The sequence below is a fragment of the Pygocentrus nattereri genome, chromosome 23 (assembly GCF_015220715.1).
Source record: "Pygocentrus nattereri isolate fPygNat1 chromosome 23, fPygNat1.pri, whole genome shotgun sequence".
Classification (NCBI taxonomy): domain Eukaryota; kingdom Metazoa; phylum Chordata; class Actinopteri; order Characiformes; family Serrasalmidae; genus Pygocentrus; species Pygocentrus nattereri.
Window position 1 is genome coordinate 20187972 of NC_051233.1, and position 16899 is coordinate 20204870.

At 39.6% G+C, this 16899-nt stretch overlaps 2 protein-coding genes across 2 annotated transcripts; one reads left to right on the forward strand and one right to left on the reverse strand.

The window, feature by feature from the left end:
• Nucleotides 1–1986: 1986 nt before the first annotated feature.
• Nucleotides 1987–6199, forward strand: LOC108427205 (procathepsin L-like). Its single transcript, XM_017697195.2, has 7 exons — nt 1987–2322; nt 3346–3468; nt 3717–3869; nt 4133–4357; nt 4797–4965; nt 5462–5579; nt 6039–6199. Exons 1-7 carry the CDS (start codon nt 2194–2196, stop codon nt 6136–6138), a joined length of 1017 nt encoding a protein of 338 aa, XP_017552684.1. The 5' UTR covers nt 1987–2193; the 3' UTR covers nt 6139–6199.
• Nucleotides 6200–11379: 5180 nt separating this feature from the next.
• Nucleotides 11380–16448, reverse strand: fbp1b (fructose-1,6-bisphosphatase 1b). The gene is made up of 7 exons (XM_017698480.2): nt 16188–16448; nt 14332–14494; nt 13564–13656; nt 13240–13380; nt 12850–12987; nt 12228–12347; nt 11380–11865 (listed from the first exon to the last, which is right to left on the reverse strand). Exons 1-7 carry the CDS (start codon nt 16355–16357, stop codon nt 11677–11679), a joined length of 1014 nt encoding a protein of 337 aa, XP_017553969.1. The 5' UTR covers nt 16358–16448; the 3' UTR covers nt 11380–11676.
• Nucleotides 16449–16899: the final 451 nt, after the last annotated feature.

Consider the following 16899-nt stretch of genomic DNA (forward strand, 5'->3'; position numbering starts at 1 on the left):
TGTGTGTGTGTCATATATATATGTTTACATTTACATTTACAGCATTTAGCAGACGCTCTTATCCAGAGCAACTTACAAGAAGTCTCTATCTAATCTAGAGAAAGTATCTTTGCTAGTTACCAATAGCTTAGAGAAAAAGACAGTCCTGAGCTCAGATACTGCTAGAAACAAAATGTCACTGCAGACACCAAGAGAAAAAGAAACAGAGTTGAACGCAGAACTCTGTGCCATTCAGTGCAATACAATAACAATAAGATACAATACAATACAATAAACTACAGTACACAGTGAAGTACAATAAAATAAGTGCAGCTTATAATATATATATATATATATATATATATATATATATATATATATATATATATATATGGATAATATTCCACATATACATTTGTACACGTTGAGGTATGCCAGAAATATATATTCCATATTTGAAATTGCCGATTTTCAAATATATGACATACATATGTTCATATGTGACGAATATAACTTGGATATGCTATTATATGTCATACATTTGAAATACATATATTGCCATTAATAAGATTTTCATACAGATCAATGACTGTATATTAAGATACATTTTCATTCATAACCTTTTAAATGACATATCAGACAACTTATTCATAACCACACACACGCACACACACGCACACACACACACACAGACAGACCACTTTATTAGGTTCACCTCTTCAATTGCTTGTTAACACAAATGGCTAATCAGCCAATCACATGGCCGCAACTCAATGCATTTAGGCATGTAGAGGTGGTCAAGACAACTTCCTGATGTGCAGACTGAGCATCAGAATGGGGAAGAAAGGTGAATTAAGGGACTTTGAATGTGACATGGTTGTTGGTGCCAGATGGGCAGAAACTGCTGATCTACTGGCATTTTCATGCACAACCTTCTCTAGGGTTTACAGAGAACGGTCCGAAAAAGAGAAAACATCCAGTGAGCAGCAGTTGTGTGGACGAAAATGCCTTGTTGATGTCAGAGGTCAGAGGAGAATGGGCAGACTAGTTCGAGATGATAGAAAAGCAACAGTAACTCAAATAAATAAACAAAATCTCTGAGGAATGTTTCCAACACCTTGTTGAAAGTATGCCACGAAGAATTAAGACAGTTCTGAAGGCAAAAGGAGGTCCAACCTTTTACTAGCAACCTTTGACTAACTAGTCATTAACCATGAACGTGTTAACGGCGAGGAAAGAAAGAAAGAAAAAGAAAGAAAGAAAGAAAGAAAGAAAGAAAGAAAGAAAGAAGTAACATATAACTGATGAAAAATAATCATATCAGGAAAAAATGCATGATTCGTTGGTTTCTTGCTATCAAATCTCAGCGACCTCACAGGTGACTTTGTATAACTGGGTCATGTGATCAGATGTTCGGAAATGTGGGGGGTCGTTGCTTGAGAGACCCGCCGTCACCAGCAGCCAATCAGCAGGAACCTTCTGTCCTGGAGCGCTTAATAAAGTTGGGGTGTTATAAACACAGTAGTAGTTGACTTTTTCTTAAACTGACCTGCAGGGTAGGTACCGCTCATACGGACAAACGGCTAGTTTGTTGAGCCGTGTTCAGGTTTTGTCTCATAGTGTTTGAAAGGGACTGTTACCTAGAAAATGTGAGCCGCTATTTAGTAGTTGTATTTAATACTTAACGCTGTTCAAGATGAAGCTTTTTAACCGTCGTTTTCACTGCGTGTGGTTTGAGGCTGGGACGCATTTCGCCTCAGCGTCGTGATGTTCATGTTGTGTGGAACTGCTGATGTTCATGTGGTGCGGATGGTCGAATTTTTTTCCAGTTCATTTGGAAAAAAAAGCCGCTGAAACTGCAGAGCTGTCGTCCAGAGTCCTGCTTGAGAAACGACGCTGGTATTTCTGTGTGGGCTTTTTCGCTTTCCGCTTGCCTTTCGTCCATCATCCACTGCTTGGGGTTCTTCTCGCATCTCGCGCCCGACTCTAGCTTATCTGTCTTAAACATGGCCTACAGTTCATATGTGCAGCTTTTCGTTCAAGATATTAATAACCGAAGCCTGTTTGCATCACTTACAGCGAAATGATTCGCAAAACTCCACTGTTTGAACGGCAGTGAGTCTCTGAGCCGGTCCATATTACAGTGTTGGACTCAGTGGACTGACACTCTTCAAACTGCCTCTCACTGTCATCCTTTCAGCAGCCTGTGCAGTCATGTTGCTGAGTGTGGCCTCTGTCCTTGCTCTGTGTTTGAGCACCACATTCACTGCTCCGAGTTTGGACCGGCAGCTAGATGCTCACTGGCAGCTCTGGAAGTCCTGGAACAGTAAAAACTACCATGAGGTGGGTTTAGTGAGGCTATTGCAGACCTTCTGTTGGACTGGCCAAACCTGGTTCTTGCACTTGGCCTTGTTTAATGTATACATGCTTCACTGGGAAAGCTGTTAAAGTGTCAGTAGTACTGAAAGATGGAAGCTTGATTTTGGCAAAAATCACCATTATTTTGGTCAGTAATGAGATCACCATTTTGGCTCTGGAAACGTCATGCATTTATTGAACTTGGGGAAAAAAAAAAGAAAAACAGTGGATTTCCTTGAACTTTCAATATAAACTGATAACAATAAATAGATAAAAATAAGATAAATATATTGAAACATGCATTAAAATAAATGGAAAGTAATAAATGAAAATAGATAAGATCAGCTATGCAGTAGTGCACTTCCACAACCTACTGAAAACTACTAGAGTATATATAATAAAAAATGAATTGGACCAATATAAGCTAGGTGTGTTTGGGCTTTTAGGGAGGGGTGAAGGTGCACCACTGTAGAAGAAAGGGGTGTGCTGGGTTTGTACACAAGACAAAATGAGCATCATTGCAAAACGGTTTATCATCATATCATCATTGTTTATCTTGTTTTCATAATTGTTGTAAACCAAAGTTGTAGTTTAAAAAAATGTATTTATCGTCCAGCCCTATGTCCAAGGAATTTAAATGATTTATGTGCCCGTTGTTCTCTTCTGAGGGTATTTGGGCCACACACAAAATAAACTGTGAGGATGATTTCATAATGTTTTTGTATTGTTTACAGCTTAGTTGCACTGTTGGTGAATATGTGCCATACCAATCAATTGAGTGTATAATAAGAGCTCTAATGACATTTAAGAGCCAGAATAATGAAAATCAATTCAGCCTCAAATTGTTAACCTGGAAGTGTATTGTTGCATCTCTATTAGTTGGATTGCATATTCTGACAAATCATGGCTATTATTTGCTTATAGAAGTGGTATTAGCTGCTTTCATGTAAAGTATATGGTGATATGTTTTCTAAATCTCTTTGCTTTTGTTTATTTCCTTATCTGCAGAAAGAGGAGGGCTGGAGGAGGATGGTGTGGGAGAAGAACCTGAAGAAAATTGAGCTTCACAACCTTGAGTTTTCCATGGGCAAGCATACCTACCGTTTGAGCATGAATCATTTTGGTGACATGGTAAGACACCAAACATAAGTGAATCAGCTTGTCTAAATAACAGTAAGATGGATGTCCAATCCTATTTCTTCTCCAAAACCCTAATAGCAACTGCCTTTTGACATTTGCACATAGTTGTTATTTTAACTTCGAGAGGCTTTTAACTCTGTTTAACCCCTTAATGATTCCCAGTGTTTTTGACATCATAGGATGTGTACTGTATCCATACCGATTCTCCATCAAACTTGATTGCCACTATTTTTCTTCAGACTAACAGGGAATTCAGGCAGGTGATGAATGGCTACAAAAGCAAGGCCAACAGGAAGTCCAGAGGTTCCCTGTTTTTGGAGCCCAACTTCTTAGAGGTGCCCAGGCAGGTGGACTGGAGAGAGAAGGGCTATGTCACTCCAGTGAAAGATCAAGTAAAAACCCTTTAGAAAGCTTTAAGACACTTCCTTTTAAATATGTACATGCATGACGATTCTAGCTCTACAGCAGTCTAGTTACAAGGGGACAATGTGTGTTTTATGAAGAGAAGATATTTGAACATGTCTTTCAATTAACGGCTTACTTCATTGATGCAGTGAACATGACATCTAGTGTCCAGTGTGTGAATTACCTAGTAGCAGCCAGCCATGACTTGCCATGCTCTAAATGGATCCTTACATTTCTTCTTTGGTTTCAGGGTCACTGTGGTTCATGCTGGGCCTTCAGCACTACAGGATCTTTGGAGGGCCAGCACTTCCGAAAAACAGGCAAGCTGGTTTCCCTGAGTGAGCAGAATCTGATGGATTGCTCTCAGCCACAGGGAAACGCAGGCTGCGATGGTGGTATCATGGACCAGGGCTTCCAATATGTCAAGGACAACAATGGAATTGATTCAGAGGAGTCTTACCCTTATCTTGCAAAGGTATGTAGCATGTAGACATCACACAAGGTCATTCAAAGAACCCTTTATTTATGGTATTTGATGGTTTATATATTTATATATATATATATATATATATATATATATATATATATATATATATATATACTGCCCTGCGATGGACTGGCGACCTGTCCAGGGTGTATCCTGCCTTTCGCCCGAAGACTGCTGGGATAGGCTCCAGCTCCCCCCGCGACCCTGACGGAGAAGCGGCTTAGAAAATGGATGGATGGATGGATGGATATATATATATATATATATATATATATATATATATATATACATATATATATAAATACTACTAATAAACTACTTTCTTTACTGAAGAACCATCTTCATGTGTGATGTGTGTGTATATGGGTGCAGTATTTTATGCCAGAAGGAGCTAACTGACTGGCTCTCACCCCTCTGGTTCTTACAGAATGATGAAACATGCCATTATGACCCTCAGTTCAGCTCTGCTAATGTCACTGGATTTGTGGACATCCCCAGTGGTAATGAGCGTGCTTTGATGAAGGCTGTGGCTGCTGTTGGCCCTGTTTCAGTTGCCATTGATGCTAGTCGTGAATCCTTCCAGTTCTACCAGTCTGGTGAGTTAATTGGTGACTGGTTATCTTGAAGCCTTTAGTGCATTTTGAGACAGAATGATGTCTAAAGTAAGACTAAGCTTGTTTTTGGTCTGTCTCTTTAATGGGTCTGAGTGAGTGAGAAATTTGCTTTTATACTTATACTTAATCTTAATCTCGATGCCCATTTGGTTCCAACTTGAGCTTCATGCTAAGTCTGAATGTCTTGGTGCAGAGTGGCAGTGTTTTGTTATCCCCTTTCTGGTGAGTTAACTGGGTGACTAGTTATCTAGAAGCCTTTAGTGCATTTTGAGACAGAATGATTAAGTTTATTTAATGGTTCTGTTGAGTGCGTGAGTAATTTTGCATTTGAGTGAATTATACTTATGATAAACTGGGAGTAGAAGATGCCCAAATGTTTCCAACTTGAGCTTCATGCTCAGTCTGAATGTCTTGGTGCAGAGTGGCAATGTTTTGTTATTCTCTTTCGAAATGTACATTGACTCTGTGCTTTCTGTAGGGATCTACTATGAGAAGGAGTGCAGCAGAGAGGACCTGGATCATGGCGTTGTGGTGGTTGGGTATGGCGACGAAGGAGCAGATGAAGATGGAAAGAAGTACTGGATTGTGAAGAACAGGTATGGTGGAAACACTTGAACAGAATGCTAGCAAACCTGAGGCCTCACTCAAATCTGCTGTGCATGTGGATTTAATCTTGAAGTGATCGTCCATGAAAATGCAAGTGTTGTTGACCTGGATCAGGGGTTCCCAATCCTGGTACTGCAGATCTACCACACAGAAGAGTTCTGGTCATATCAGGCTCAAACTTTCAGGTCATCCTCAAGGCCTTTATTACCTAAAGCATGTGTTGGGTTCAAAGTGGAGCTGAACTGTGTAGGGTGTTGGATCTCCTCGGCCAAGATTTGACACCTTTGATGTAGATCAAAGATGTAGATGTAGAAGTTTCATGCCTGATGTACTTGGTGGTGTAATAACAGTTACCTAGAGAGTGCATGATGGTTGATATGGATGACAACCTGCATATTGTGTTTGTTCACAGCTTTTAATTTGTTTTCATGTCCCTTGCATTTATGTAGCTGGAGTAAGAAGTGGGGAAACAAAGGCTACATCTACATGGCCAAGGATCGGCAGAACCACTGTGGCATTGCATCTTCAGCCAGCTATCCCTTGATGTAAAACAGCAAGACTGTATTTGTAATATTCTTGTTGCAATGGAAGGGATACTGGCTGCAGCCTCACCTCCTTTTGGGTCAGGCGTGGTTTTAAGAACACCGTTTTTAGGACTTTGAAAATTAAATCTTTTTAGTCTTGTTTCTTTAATATTAATCTTATTTTATTAAATGTTATTTATAAATGAGTTCCGGAACTTTTCTACATCTTCATCTGCCTGCTTGTTGTGTTTGTCCTGTGTTTTATACAGGTTACATAAAAATGTTTGAAAAATGCAACAGTTTTGTTTCTTTATTGCTCAAATGTTTGGTCTCTGCTGACTTGGTTATATAAGAAAGCTTGTAGCATTTATAAAGTAGTGTTAAGTCTTTGGGACCCACCAGATGGTTCATCTCCTTGCTGTAACTGGCCATGTTGGAATTTGCAGCACAAATGTGGAACTGTTAGGTGGGCTTCTAAGGACTGGGTTGAGAAACATGGTCTTCAAGTATTTGTGTATTGTGTACAGGTGTGAAGACAAATGTATTTCTATAGCGCTTTTTACAACTGATGTTTTCACAAAGCAGCTTCACAGAATTCCAGTAAAGACAAAGTTTTAGCATGAACGTAAAAACCCCCAGGTGAGCAAGCCAGGGGCGACAGTGGCAAGGAAAAACTCTCTCAGAACTGATGAAGAAACCTTGGGAGGAACCAATCACATCCTCCTCTGGTCAAGCTACCCACAAAGTTATTATACTACTAATATTAATAGCAGTAGTATTAGTAGTAGTAATAGCTAGGAGTCTGGCCGGACAGGTGGGCGGTCGTTTACTTGGAAAAAGGTAAAGAAATGGAATCAGTTTGGTTCTGTTTTGGTGTGGTTAATGACTCCAGCAGATCTGACTAGAACAGCTTAACTAAAAGGAGAGAACCAAAAGGAGACACAGACACGAGAGCAGTTTGGCATCCCTCCGCTCCACCCTCCACAAACCTGAGTGACCGCATGCGAGCAGTGGGATGACAGCACCAGCTTCTCAGTTAACTTTAATTCCCTGCGTCCATGGATCTGCCGCCTTTATCTAAGGGGGCACAATCAACTATCAGAAGCTAAACTGAACAAGTGAGTTTGCCGTCTAGATTTGAAGAATACGACTGTGTCTGAGTCCCAGAAATTTTCGGTAAGATCATTTCAGAGTTTGAGGGCTTTATAAGAAAAAGCTCTTCCCCCAGCTGCAGCCTTATTAATTCTAGGAACTATTAATAAGGCAGCACTCTGGGATCTGAGTAATTGTGATGACATGTAATAGGAAATAAGGTCTTGCAGGTACTCATGAGTGAGCCCATGTAGGGCTTTATACGTCAACACATTTTTTTTTATAATCAATACGAAATTTAACAGGCAGCCAATGAAGGGATGATAGCACTGGACTGATATGATCAAATTTTGTAGTACAAGTGCATCTCAATAAATTAGAATATCATTGAAAAGTTTATATCAGTAATTCAGTTTAAAAAGTGAAACTCATGTAGATTCATTTCACACCGAGTGATCTATTTCACCCCGCGACCCTGACGGAGAAGCGGCTTAGAAAATGGATGGATGGATGGATGATCTATTTCAATTGTTTATTTCTTTTAATGTTGATGATTATGGCCTACAACCAATGAAAACCTGAAAGTCGGTATGTCTGAAAATTTGAATATTGTGAAAAAGTTCAATACTGTAGACTCATGGTGTCACACTCTAATCAGCTAATCAACACAAAACACCTGCAACACCTGCAAAGGTTTCTTAAGCCTTTAAATGGTCCCTCAGTCTGGGTCAGTGGCTACACAATCATGGGGAAGACTGCTGACTTGACAGTTGTCCAGAAAGCAGTCATTGTAACCCTCCACAAGGAAAGTAAGCCACAAAAGGTCATTGCTAAAGAAGCTGACTGATTGTCAAGAAAAGGCGATTCAAGAATGTGGAGGAGATTTACAAGGACTGGACTACTGCTGGAGTCAGTGCTTCAAGAGCCACCACACACAGACGTATCCAGGACATGGGATACAACTGTCACAATCTCCTATGTCAAGCAACTCATGACCCAGGGACAACGTCAGAAGCATCTTACCTGGGCCAAGGTGAAAAAGGACTGGACTGTTGCTTAGTGGTCCAAAGTCCTGTATTCAGATGAAAGTAAATTTTGCATTTAATTTGGAAATCAAGGTCACAGAGCCTGGAGGAAGAGTGGAGAGGCACACAATCCAAGCTGCTTGAGGTCTAGTGTGAAGTTTCCACAATCAGTGATGATTTGGGGAGCCATGTCGTCTGCTGGTGTTGGTCCACTGTGTTATATCAAGTCCAAAGACTTGTCCAAAGTGCATAGTCAGTCTACCGGGACATTTTAGAGCACTTCATGCTTCCCTCTGCTGACAAGCTTTATGGAGATGCAGATTTCAATTGCCAGCAGGACATGGCACCTGTCCACATTGCCAAAAGTACCAAAACCTGGTTTAATAACCAATCATTGTGCTTGATTGGCCAGCAAACTCACCTGACCTAAACCCCATAGAGAATCTATGGAGTATTGTCAAGAGGAAGATGAGACACCAGATCTAACAATGCAGATGAGCTGAAGGCCGCTATCTAAGCAACCTGGGCTTCCATAACGCCTCAACAGTAACACAGGCTGATTGCCTCCATGCCATGCCGCATTGATGCAGTAATTCATGCAAAAGGTGCCCCAACCAAGTAGTGAGTGCATATACTATAATACTCTTCAGTAAGCCAATATTTACATATTAATAATTTTTTAATTGATCTTATATATCCTTGAAATCCTGCTGATTGTAAGAACTTGAATGAGAACTTGAAACTTGAAAGCCTATGTTTTCGGTTTATTTGCTTGATATAGGAAAAAGGACCTACGTGTCTGTTTCCTATCCTATAAAAGCTGAAATTAGAGATTATGTTGAAAAACGCTGAAGTATTCCATGAAAGAAAGACTACAGTTTGAACTCATTTGGTAGAATGGTCCCATGACCTTTGCCGACCCCAAGACTGTAACCATGAGCTTGGGGCCCTTTTACAGGTTCCTTTAAAGCATGGGGTGTCCCATTTTTTCCACAATGGGTCAGTGTGGCTGCAGGTTTTCTAACAAAGTAGAAGCACACCTCATAAGTGGTTGAAGACAGACCTAGTAATTAAACAAGTGGAGTCAGGTGTGTTCCATGAAAATCTACAGCCACACAAGCTGCAAATGCCTTAATGCATCATACTGAGGTATGATGTATCATACAAAGAGCTGGACATTAGATCCTTGGAACAGCTATCTTGAGGCCTGAATTTCTCCATTTTTATAGATGACAGCATCTCATATGTTATCAATAACCACTTAAACAAAAAAATCTAAGAGTACCGGTCAACTCAACATGGTTTCTGGTAAGTATGCAATTTGAGTAATGCTAATTTAATTGGCTTTCATTACTTAGTTGCAATAGTTTTGTAGCTCCAGTGCAAATCTAAATAAACAAAATTGAGTAAGTCAACAGCACAGAAACCAGACAAGTAGCTACAGTGATAATGAGTCAGTCTTTATAGTTGCCATGTACATGGCTTTGTAGCAATGCTGTCTAGCTTGGCTTTAATGCTGAAGCCATGAATTTAAGAGTTCCTTTCATGTTCACCTGCATTGCTTTGACTATGAGATTGGGAGTCAAACACTTGGCTTTATCATTCTCCTACTTAGCAAGGGACCTCCTGTTACAGTTATAGCCAGCTTAACATTTTTCTGCATCATGTAATCCTTAGCTTGGGTACATACAGTGTAGAAATCCACACTGGCAGGATCCGAAAGCAGACTGTAACTCTGAGCACATCAAGCCAATAGGACGCCACACAGGATAGCCTAATCAGTAAACGGATCCTATTATGTGCTTGCTGCTCTGCTAAGTTGTTTCAGCTTTATACTGTGCGCACAAGCATCACATCTAAACACTACTTTTCCACTAAATATACTTATTTTCTCTTTCCAAGCAGTTCATACTTAACCTTTATCTGTTTCATAACTGTGATATGTCAGGGTTCCAAGGAGCATGTATTAAACGTGAGGTGGCAAATTCAGGTCCTTGGTTTAAAAGTGGTAGACTCTGCACTGTGGAGATCCCTGGATAAGACTAGCATTGAAGTACATAAAAACAGCCTAAGAAAATAGTGATATTCTCTCATTGGCTCGCTCAACTAATGCTGTTAAGCCATGGGTCCACAAAATCAGTGTGCACTAAGCACACTTATTGACCTTCACTCATCTAGCACACCTGTTTGAACCCATTAACTAATTAACAAGCTCCTCAGAGGCTGGCTCAAGAGTGTCACAGTCAGGAAAACACAAGAATGTTAATAGGGAGAGGATGAGGTTCCCAGGACTGACTTTGGGAACCACTTGGTTGGTGGTGTTAGATGCAATATAAAACAAAACTGCTAACCTAAATGGACTTAAAGTAGCATATTCTCCAGTTACACCTACTGTCATTCTATTCACAATCAGGCTTGCATCACCCCCTGGTGCCAAAGGCCCTGAACTGCAGCCATTAAGGCCCAATGAGTTAATATAGCTTTACCATTCGGCTTAAGCATACTTACTTTAGGTAGCTTTCTCTGTCACCATATCCCCAAGTTGTGTTGCCACTTAATGTATGCCCTTTATGTTTACATTGTCTCATTTGTAGTTTATTTTTTTAATTGTCTTATTGTCTTTTGACAAATATAGTAAATGAGCTTACGGCTCAGTTATAGGCATATAGACACATGCCTAGTCTAAGGCCGGGGCTCCAGCTTATTGTTATCCTTTACCAGTGTGTGCCAGTACCTTTTACCTTCTTGGTTCATGTCTGTGTTCATATACAGTTCAACATATAATTAAAAAGACAGAATTCTTGCTTTCTCATAGTCTTTGAGTTTTGACTATGTCTAAATCCTGATTTTTGATTACGTCATCATGCATTGGCAGGTGTGGAAAAGTAATACTAACAGGTAAAATAATGTTTAGTCTGCCCCTCCCACCATCCCCACCTATCATCAAATGAAAACACTAAGCTTGCAAATGCTATGGAATAAAAGTGTGTAACCATTTCTGGTGTAGCTGACACTGATGATGATGATGATGATAATAATAATAATAATGATACAGTTTGTCTTTTACTAAATGGAGCAACCTACATAAAGGATTGGTTAGATTCCTTCCAATAATAGAATCTACACTATCTGTTGTAGAAAACGACAAATGGAATAAACAGAGCTTTTAATTTTTTTAAATGTTTACATTTTTTCACATTTTCACAATTTTATTACATTTACCCAGTTATGACACACATACATTGTCCTCAATGTAAGCAGGGGTGACTGGAGTCAGGGGTGAGTGTTTTACATGGCATTTGCAACCACACACACACACACACACACACACACACACACATGCACGTGCATACCCATCCACATACTGAAATTCTCTAGTCTAGCCTTGGATTTAGTCTCACTGGTTTTGAGGTTCAGTGTTGCTGGTGGTTGATGATTGAGCAGCCTCACTTGGCGTGTTTCTTGTAAATAGAAATGTACTCTTTGACATCATCTGGGGAGCCCAACACAACAGGGACCCTCTGGTGAATAGTCTCAGGTTGGATGTCCAGCACGTTCATGGCTCCTGTGGTGGCCATCCCTCCAGCTTGCTCCATGATGAAGGCCATGGGGTTGCACTCATACAGCAGCCTCAGCTAAAGTCCAGCCATTCAGAGAAAAGAGTCATAATCAATAAAACCTATCAGGGCTGGGTTTCCTGAAAGCCTCCTGAAAGGAGGATTCTAAAATGATAGAATATCACACTAAACATTCTCTCTAACAGTTAAGATAGGGTCAGTACTGAGATGCTTTTGGGAAACCGGGCCCAAAATATTGCAAAACTAGAAAAAATGGCCAATTAATGAACCTCAACAATCAACATAATGCTTTAGATGAATGTTTTTCTATGGTCCTTCCAGTGGATGGCTCCTTTAGAATCAAATCCAATGCAAGAACTACTGAGGAACTGTTAAACTTAAAGAGTATAGCATCTAGGAGACGGTCCTTTTTTTCTCACCTTGCCCTTTGGACTCTTGACATTAGCTGGATACAAGAAGATCCCTCCATAGACCAGTGTCCGGTGAACATCAGCCACCATGGAGCCCACATAGCGTCCTCCATAGGGCGAACTTCCGTCCTGCACAGTAAATGGTGCACAGTCATTAGGACAGGAGTTATGTGTGTTTATTTGAACTTGTATCCCACTACTTGAAAAAAGACACAGAGAAAATTTGAAATTTTCTTTGAAAACAGAGAAAATTATACTAGCAGAAATAAAAGCAACTAAATTGTCACTTGGGTGGTACGTCTACAATAGCATCAATTAAGAACAGCAGTTTGTACCACGTTCCATTGCAGTTATATTTAAGTTCCATTGACCCCATACACCCTGTCCTGGCCCCAAGATTTTATTTTTCTATTTTAAGAAATACACCTTTACACACTGATTTAAGACTTAAATAATAAGCTTTAAGGTACACAGTTGGACCTTAAGACCACTGTTGTACTTTTAAGGCTATATGGTTTATGGTTTGGCTTGATAAACAAAAATATATCTGTACAGAACTTTTTGACAGCATACAAATCTATTAAAATTGTACCAGAGTAAATGTAGCTACTAATAGAGAATAATGTCTTACCTCTGGGAATTTCTTCTTCTGTAGATATTCGGTGACGTCTGGGTAAAAATGCTGAGCGTAGCCCTCATTAAGGCTGTAGATCTTTCCCTTCTTTTTAATCTTCACATCGCGGTCCACCAGAATAAACTCCCCAATAGCCTGGTGGTGATGGAAGAGAAGGACTGAGAAAGCTATTTTATAGCTAATGATCGAGATATTCTTACCAGTATGCACCCCTCAATTGAGCATTCAGGTTGATTGTATTGAAAGCCAAAATTAGAGGACAAATAAGCATTAAAGTTGATTCACTGAGCAAAGCCTGCTAGGTCTATTTAATGAAAGCAAAAGGGAATAAAGGAAAGGCTGTGTTCATGTTTAAATATACAAAACAGTAAATATAAATAGACTCACAGGGTCGAGCATGAAGCAGTTGACTCCTTGGCCTGTAGAGAGAACCAGCATGGTGGCGCTGCCATAGAGGGCATAACCAGCGGCAACAATGTGTCTACCAGGCAGCAAAGCATCTTTCTCGGTGGGTTCACTGTCATTCTCCTGATGCACAAACACATACCTTATTATAACACTATTCACTTTCAAATGGTTCATAATGTATGGATAAACCTTGATATATTCTCTTCTTTAAATCTAAAGACTTGAAAGTATGACATTGTTAATTGTGTTCAATTAATCAAGAGTTGGGTGTTTTGAGCAGAATAGATTGATTTTCAAGAATACCTTTTTGTAGACAGCAAAAATAGTTCCGATAGATGCTAAGCAGTCAATGTTTGACGAGCCATCCAGAGGGTCAAAGCAAACCACATATTTACCCTGAAGAAGAAAAGAGGTAAAGCCACCACTGTCCTTTTTGTGTCAAACAAGGTTTTCCATGGCCCACATCCTACTTTTTACCCCTGAGATCAATTTCAAAAGTTAGTGGGGTTTATGTACCAAAATCATGAATCATTTTTACATGACATTTTCCAACCTCTCTTTATCTTGTAGAATTTAATGGGCTTTAAGAGTCTTACATTTAAATAAGCTGTGTCTGATTGGCCACGTGATAAGTTTTATTTATAAGATAAATAAGCTGTGTGAGAATGGGCGGGGCTAGCTGAACAATTTCAGAGGTGCTGTTTTTACAGTTTGGTGTCTGTATATGGACTATATTGATTGAGGAGTGATGGGTATGTTTATAATGTAGCAGAGCTTATACCCTACATCACAAATCCATGTACAGTATAGACAAAGTCATATGCAAAAGTTTTAATGTCCTCTGGCAAATGCATGTTTTGTTAATTTTCTGAATAAAAATAAATATGAATATGGCATTTCTGCCTGAAAATATTGGTGCACAATTTCTATTTATTTGTTAAGTTTAATGAAAACATAAAATAGAGTATGTTCCATACTTTTGATATGAACGTGTGTGTGTGTGTGTGTGTGTGTGTGTGTGTGTGTGTGTGTGTGAGTGAGTGTGAGACACATGTCCAGAAATACTCTTACCCTTTTCTCTGGCTCTACAATGATGGCTTTCTCATCCTCTTCAGAAACCAGCACACAAGATGTAAAGGAAGACTTTATCATGTTGATGACCAGATCATTGGACAAGACGTCCAGCTTTTTCACTTGGTCTCCTGTTACATTCGTACTACCTGCAATGCCATACCTGGAAGAGAGGTGGCAGAATGAGGTAAGAGAGGAAAATGCTGAGTCAGTGTTTCTCTACACTGGTTCTGGAGGCCCATCAACCTGCATATTTTTGTATTTTCCTTGCTTTACCACACCCACTTCAGCTCAGTAAGGGTTTTTTTTAATGAGCTGATTAGTTGGAACAGGGAGAACACGAAAACATACAGGGTTAAGAAACACTGAGTGATGATTAGCCACTAAACCAGTGATCTCTAACCCAGATCCTGGAGAGCTACAATCCTGCAGAGTTTAGTTCCAACCCCTACCCCATAAGCTGCCACGCCCCTTATATGTCTCTAATACCTTGGATCCAGCCAATGAGGGACTTGGAAAGAGGTTGATTAGCTGGAGCAGGTTTGGCAAACTATGGTTGGAGCTAGGCTCTGCAGGAAGATAAGTCTTCATAACCAGGGTTAGAGATCACTGCACTAAAACCTATTCCAGTAGAGACCTGTACTTCCTGGTCACTTCACTGAACAAGCTTATTGGTTGCTTGTTGGTTTACCATGAACAAGCTTATCTTGTTGGTATACCTTGAATAAGCTGAGTTACTCATCCTCAAGTCCTTCATCAGACAAGAATACTGTTAACTGATCATTTAATTGGTGAAAAAAAGTACCCCTAAGCTGTGGTAGATGTTTCAGGTAAAATGGCCAATGGGTGTAGAACAAGTAGACATGCCCACTAAACTGACTACAGCTTCTTCTGCTATTGAGTTTTCTATCAAAGCAGGACAGAGACTTTGAATCCTACAGTATCACTGAGAAAAGTTGTAATCATTGTCTCAGCTATCAGTATTAGATAGTTAATAAAGGTTAATGTTTCTGGGCACTGGAGTGTCACCACGGAAGTAAGGGTGGGCTATATGGAAGATGCCTAACAGTGTTATTTGCAGACATTTTCCAATACATAATATAAATCACAGTATTTAGAAGTTCTAAGATTTGCACACAAGCTAGATTTATATGCACTATCAAAACAAAATGGGCTTGTTGTAATAAGACTATGGAAAACTACACTATAACTGCATTTGTTTTAATTTATTGTTTGCAACAAAAAAAAACTGAGAGTAGTAAATTAAAAAAATATGTCAAACAATTGAACCAAAAAAAAAATGGATGATGTTGCGGCCTGAGATTCAATCAGCTACTTGTTACTATTTGGTTTATGCACTTACCACATGCTGAGTTAAATCTGTCTTTATGATATATGTTTGTTTTGATATATGTTTGTGTGTAATCAGTTGTTTATGTAGTATTTATTGTGACACAGTTTATTGGTACCATGATGTATTTGGCTATAGATAATAGCAGCATGTTACTGTTAGAAATTGCTTTGCAGAATTATTTGTGTCCTCTTATAATCTTCCATGGTTGTAGTTCTATGTTAAAAAAGGTGGTGTTAATCAATAACAGAGTTGAAGCCAAAGATAAGTGTAATCAGGAAAAAAAACTGTTACAAAGTCCAGACACGGCTAACAGTGCTATTTAAATAAAGCTAATTCTACTCATTTATATACGATGGAGTTCATCTACTCACGAAAAGTCCTCTGTTCACCAGCACCAGTTGTTTGATAGATGACCACTACTTGCTTGTGTATTCAATCATGTAAATCCTATTTTCATTGAAAGTATGTTGTATGTTCCACAAACACAACTGGGAGAACTTACAAATTAGCGATTCCTGCTTTTCGGACGGCGGAGGAGATGGCTTTGATGGCTGTGCACAAAGAGTTGAGCAGAGTGGTCAGTTCTCCTGTCCCTTTGGCTTTCCGGCCTTCTTCCAGGACAAATCTGGTCACTGTAACCACATTGGTGTCAAAGGCTCCTCGGTCCGACATGGTGAGCTGTAGGCTGGGGGTTTGTGCAGTGTGGTGTACCTGTGGCACGAACAGGTGTAGATTCACAGGAAGGCTGTAGAAGATCAGCGCTGGAGTTTGAAGGGAGCTTGAGGGGGTGTGAGGCTAGTTAGACCAATCACAATGATAAATTTGAGAGGAGGAGGGTTTTACGCACATCTGGTCAAGCAGGATATTGGTCAGACTGAAGTCCATGGACTATGGCATTTAAGTTGCGCTGAGGTTTTTTTTGTTTGTTTTGGTTTTTGATTATTTTGGACACATCATTATGTATGAGAACTAATGCTTTTGAGTAACTGCATTTCAGAACACCCTTTCATTTTTATGTTTGTCTCACCACAGGACACCATAAGATAACAATTTAAGGGGAATTCCATTTATTTTCCAAATTTTTGCATATTTCAATCACCAAGCTATAAGGAAATTCATTGTGTGTTTTGATGTCAAATGGTTCACTGTGTACAAGTTTAGCGACTTCTACCGATTTATTCTCAGTGATAGTGATGGGAACCAGGGATCGCAAT

What these genes read in the sequence shown, in the direction of transcription:
- LOC108427205 (XM_017697195.2), top strand. Translation starts at nt 2,194, where the DNA reads ATGTTGCTGAGTGTGGCCTCTGTCCTTGCTCTGTGTTTGAGCACCACA. An exon ending in TCACTCCAGTGAAAGATCAA is followed by an intron (nt 3,870 to 4,132) that starts GTAAAAACCCTT and finishes CTTTGGTTTCAG; the next exon opens with GGTCACTGTGGTTCATGCTG. An exon ending in CTTACCCTTATCTTGCAAAG is followed by an intron (nt 4,358 to 4,796) that starts GTATGTAGCATG and finishes TGGTTCTTACAG; the next exon opens with AATGATGAAACATGCCATTA.
- fbp1b (XM_017698480.2), bottom strand. Translation starts at nt 16,357, where the DNA reads ATGTCGGACCGAGGAGCCTTTGACACCAATGTGGTTACAGTGACCAGA. An exon ending in AAAGCAGGAATCGCTAATTT is followed by an intron (nt 14,495 to 16,187) that starts GTAAGTTCTCCC and finishes CCTCTCTTCCAG; the next exon opens with GTATGGCATTGCAGGTAGTA. An exon ending in TTGTAGAGCCAGAGAAAAGG is followed by an intron (nt 13,657 to 14,331) that starts GTAAGAGTATTT and finishes TTTCTTCTTCAG; the next exon opens with GGTAAATATGTGGTTTGCTT.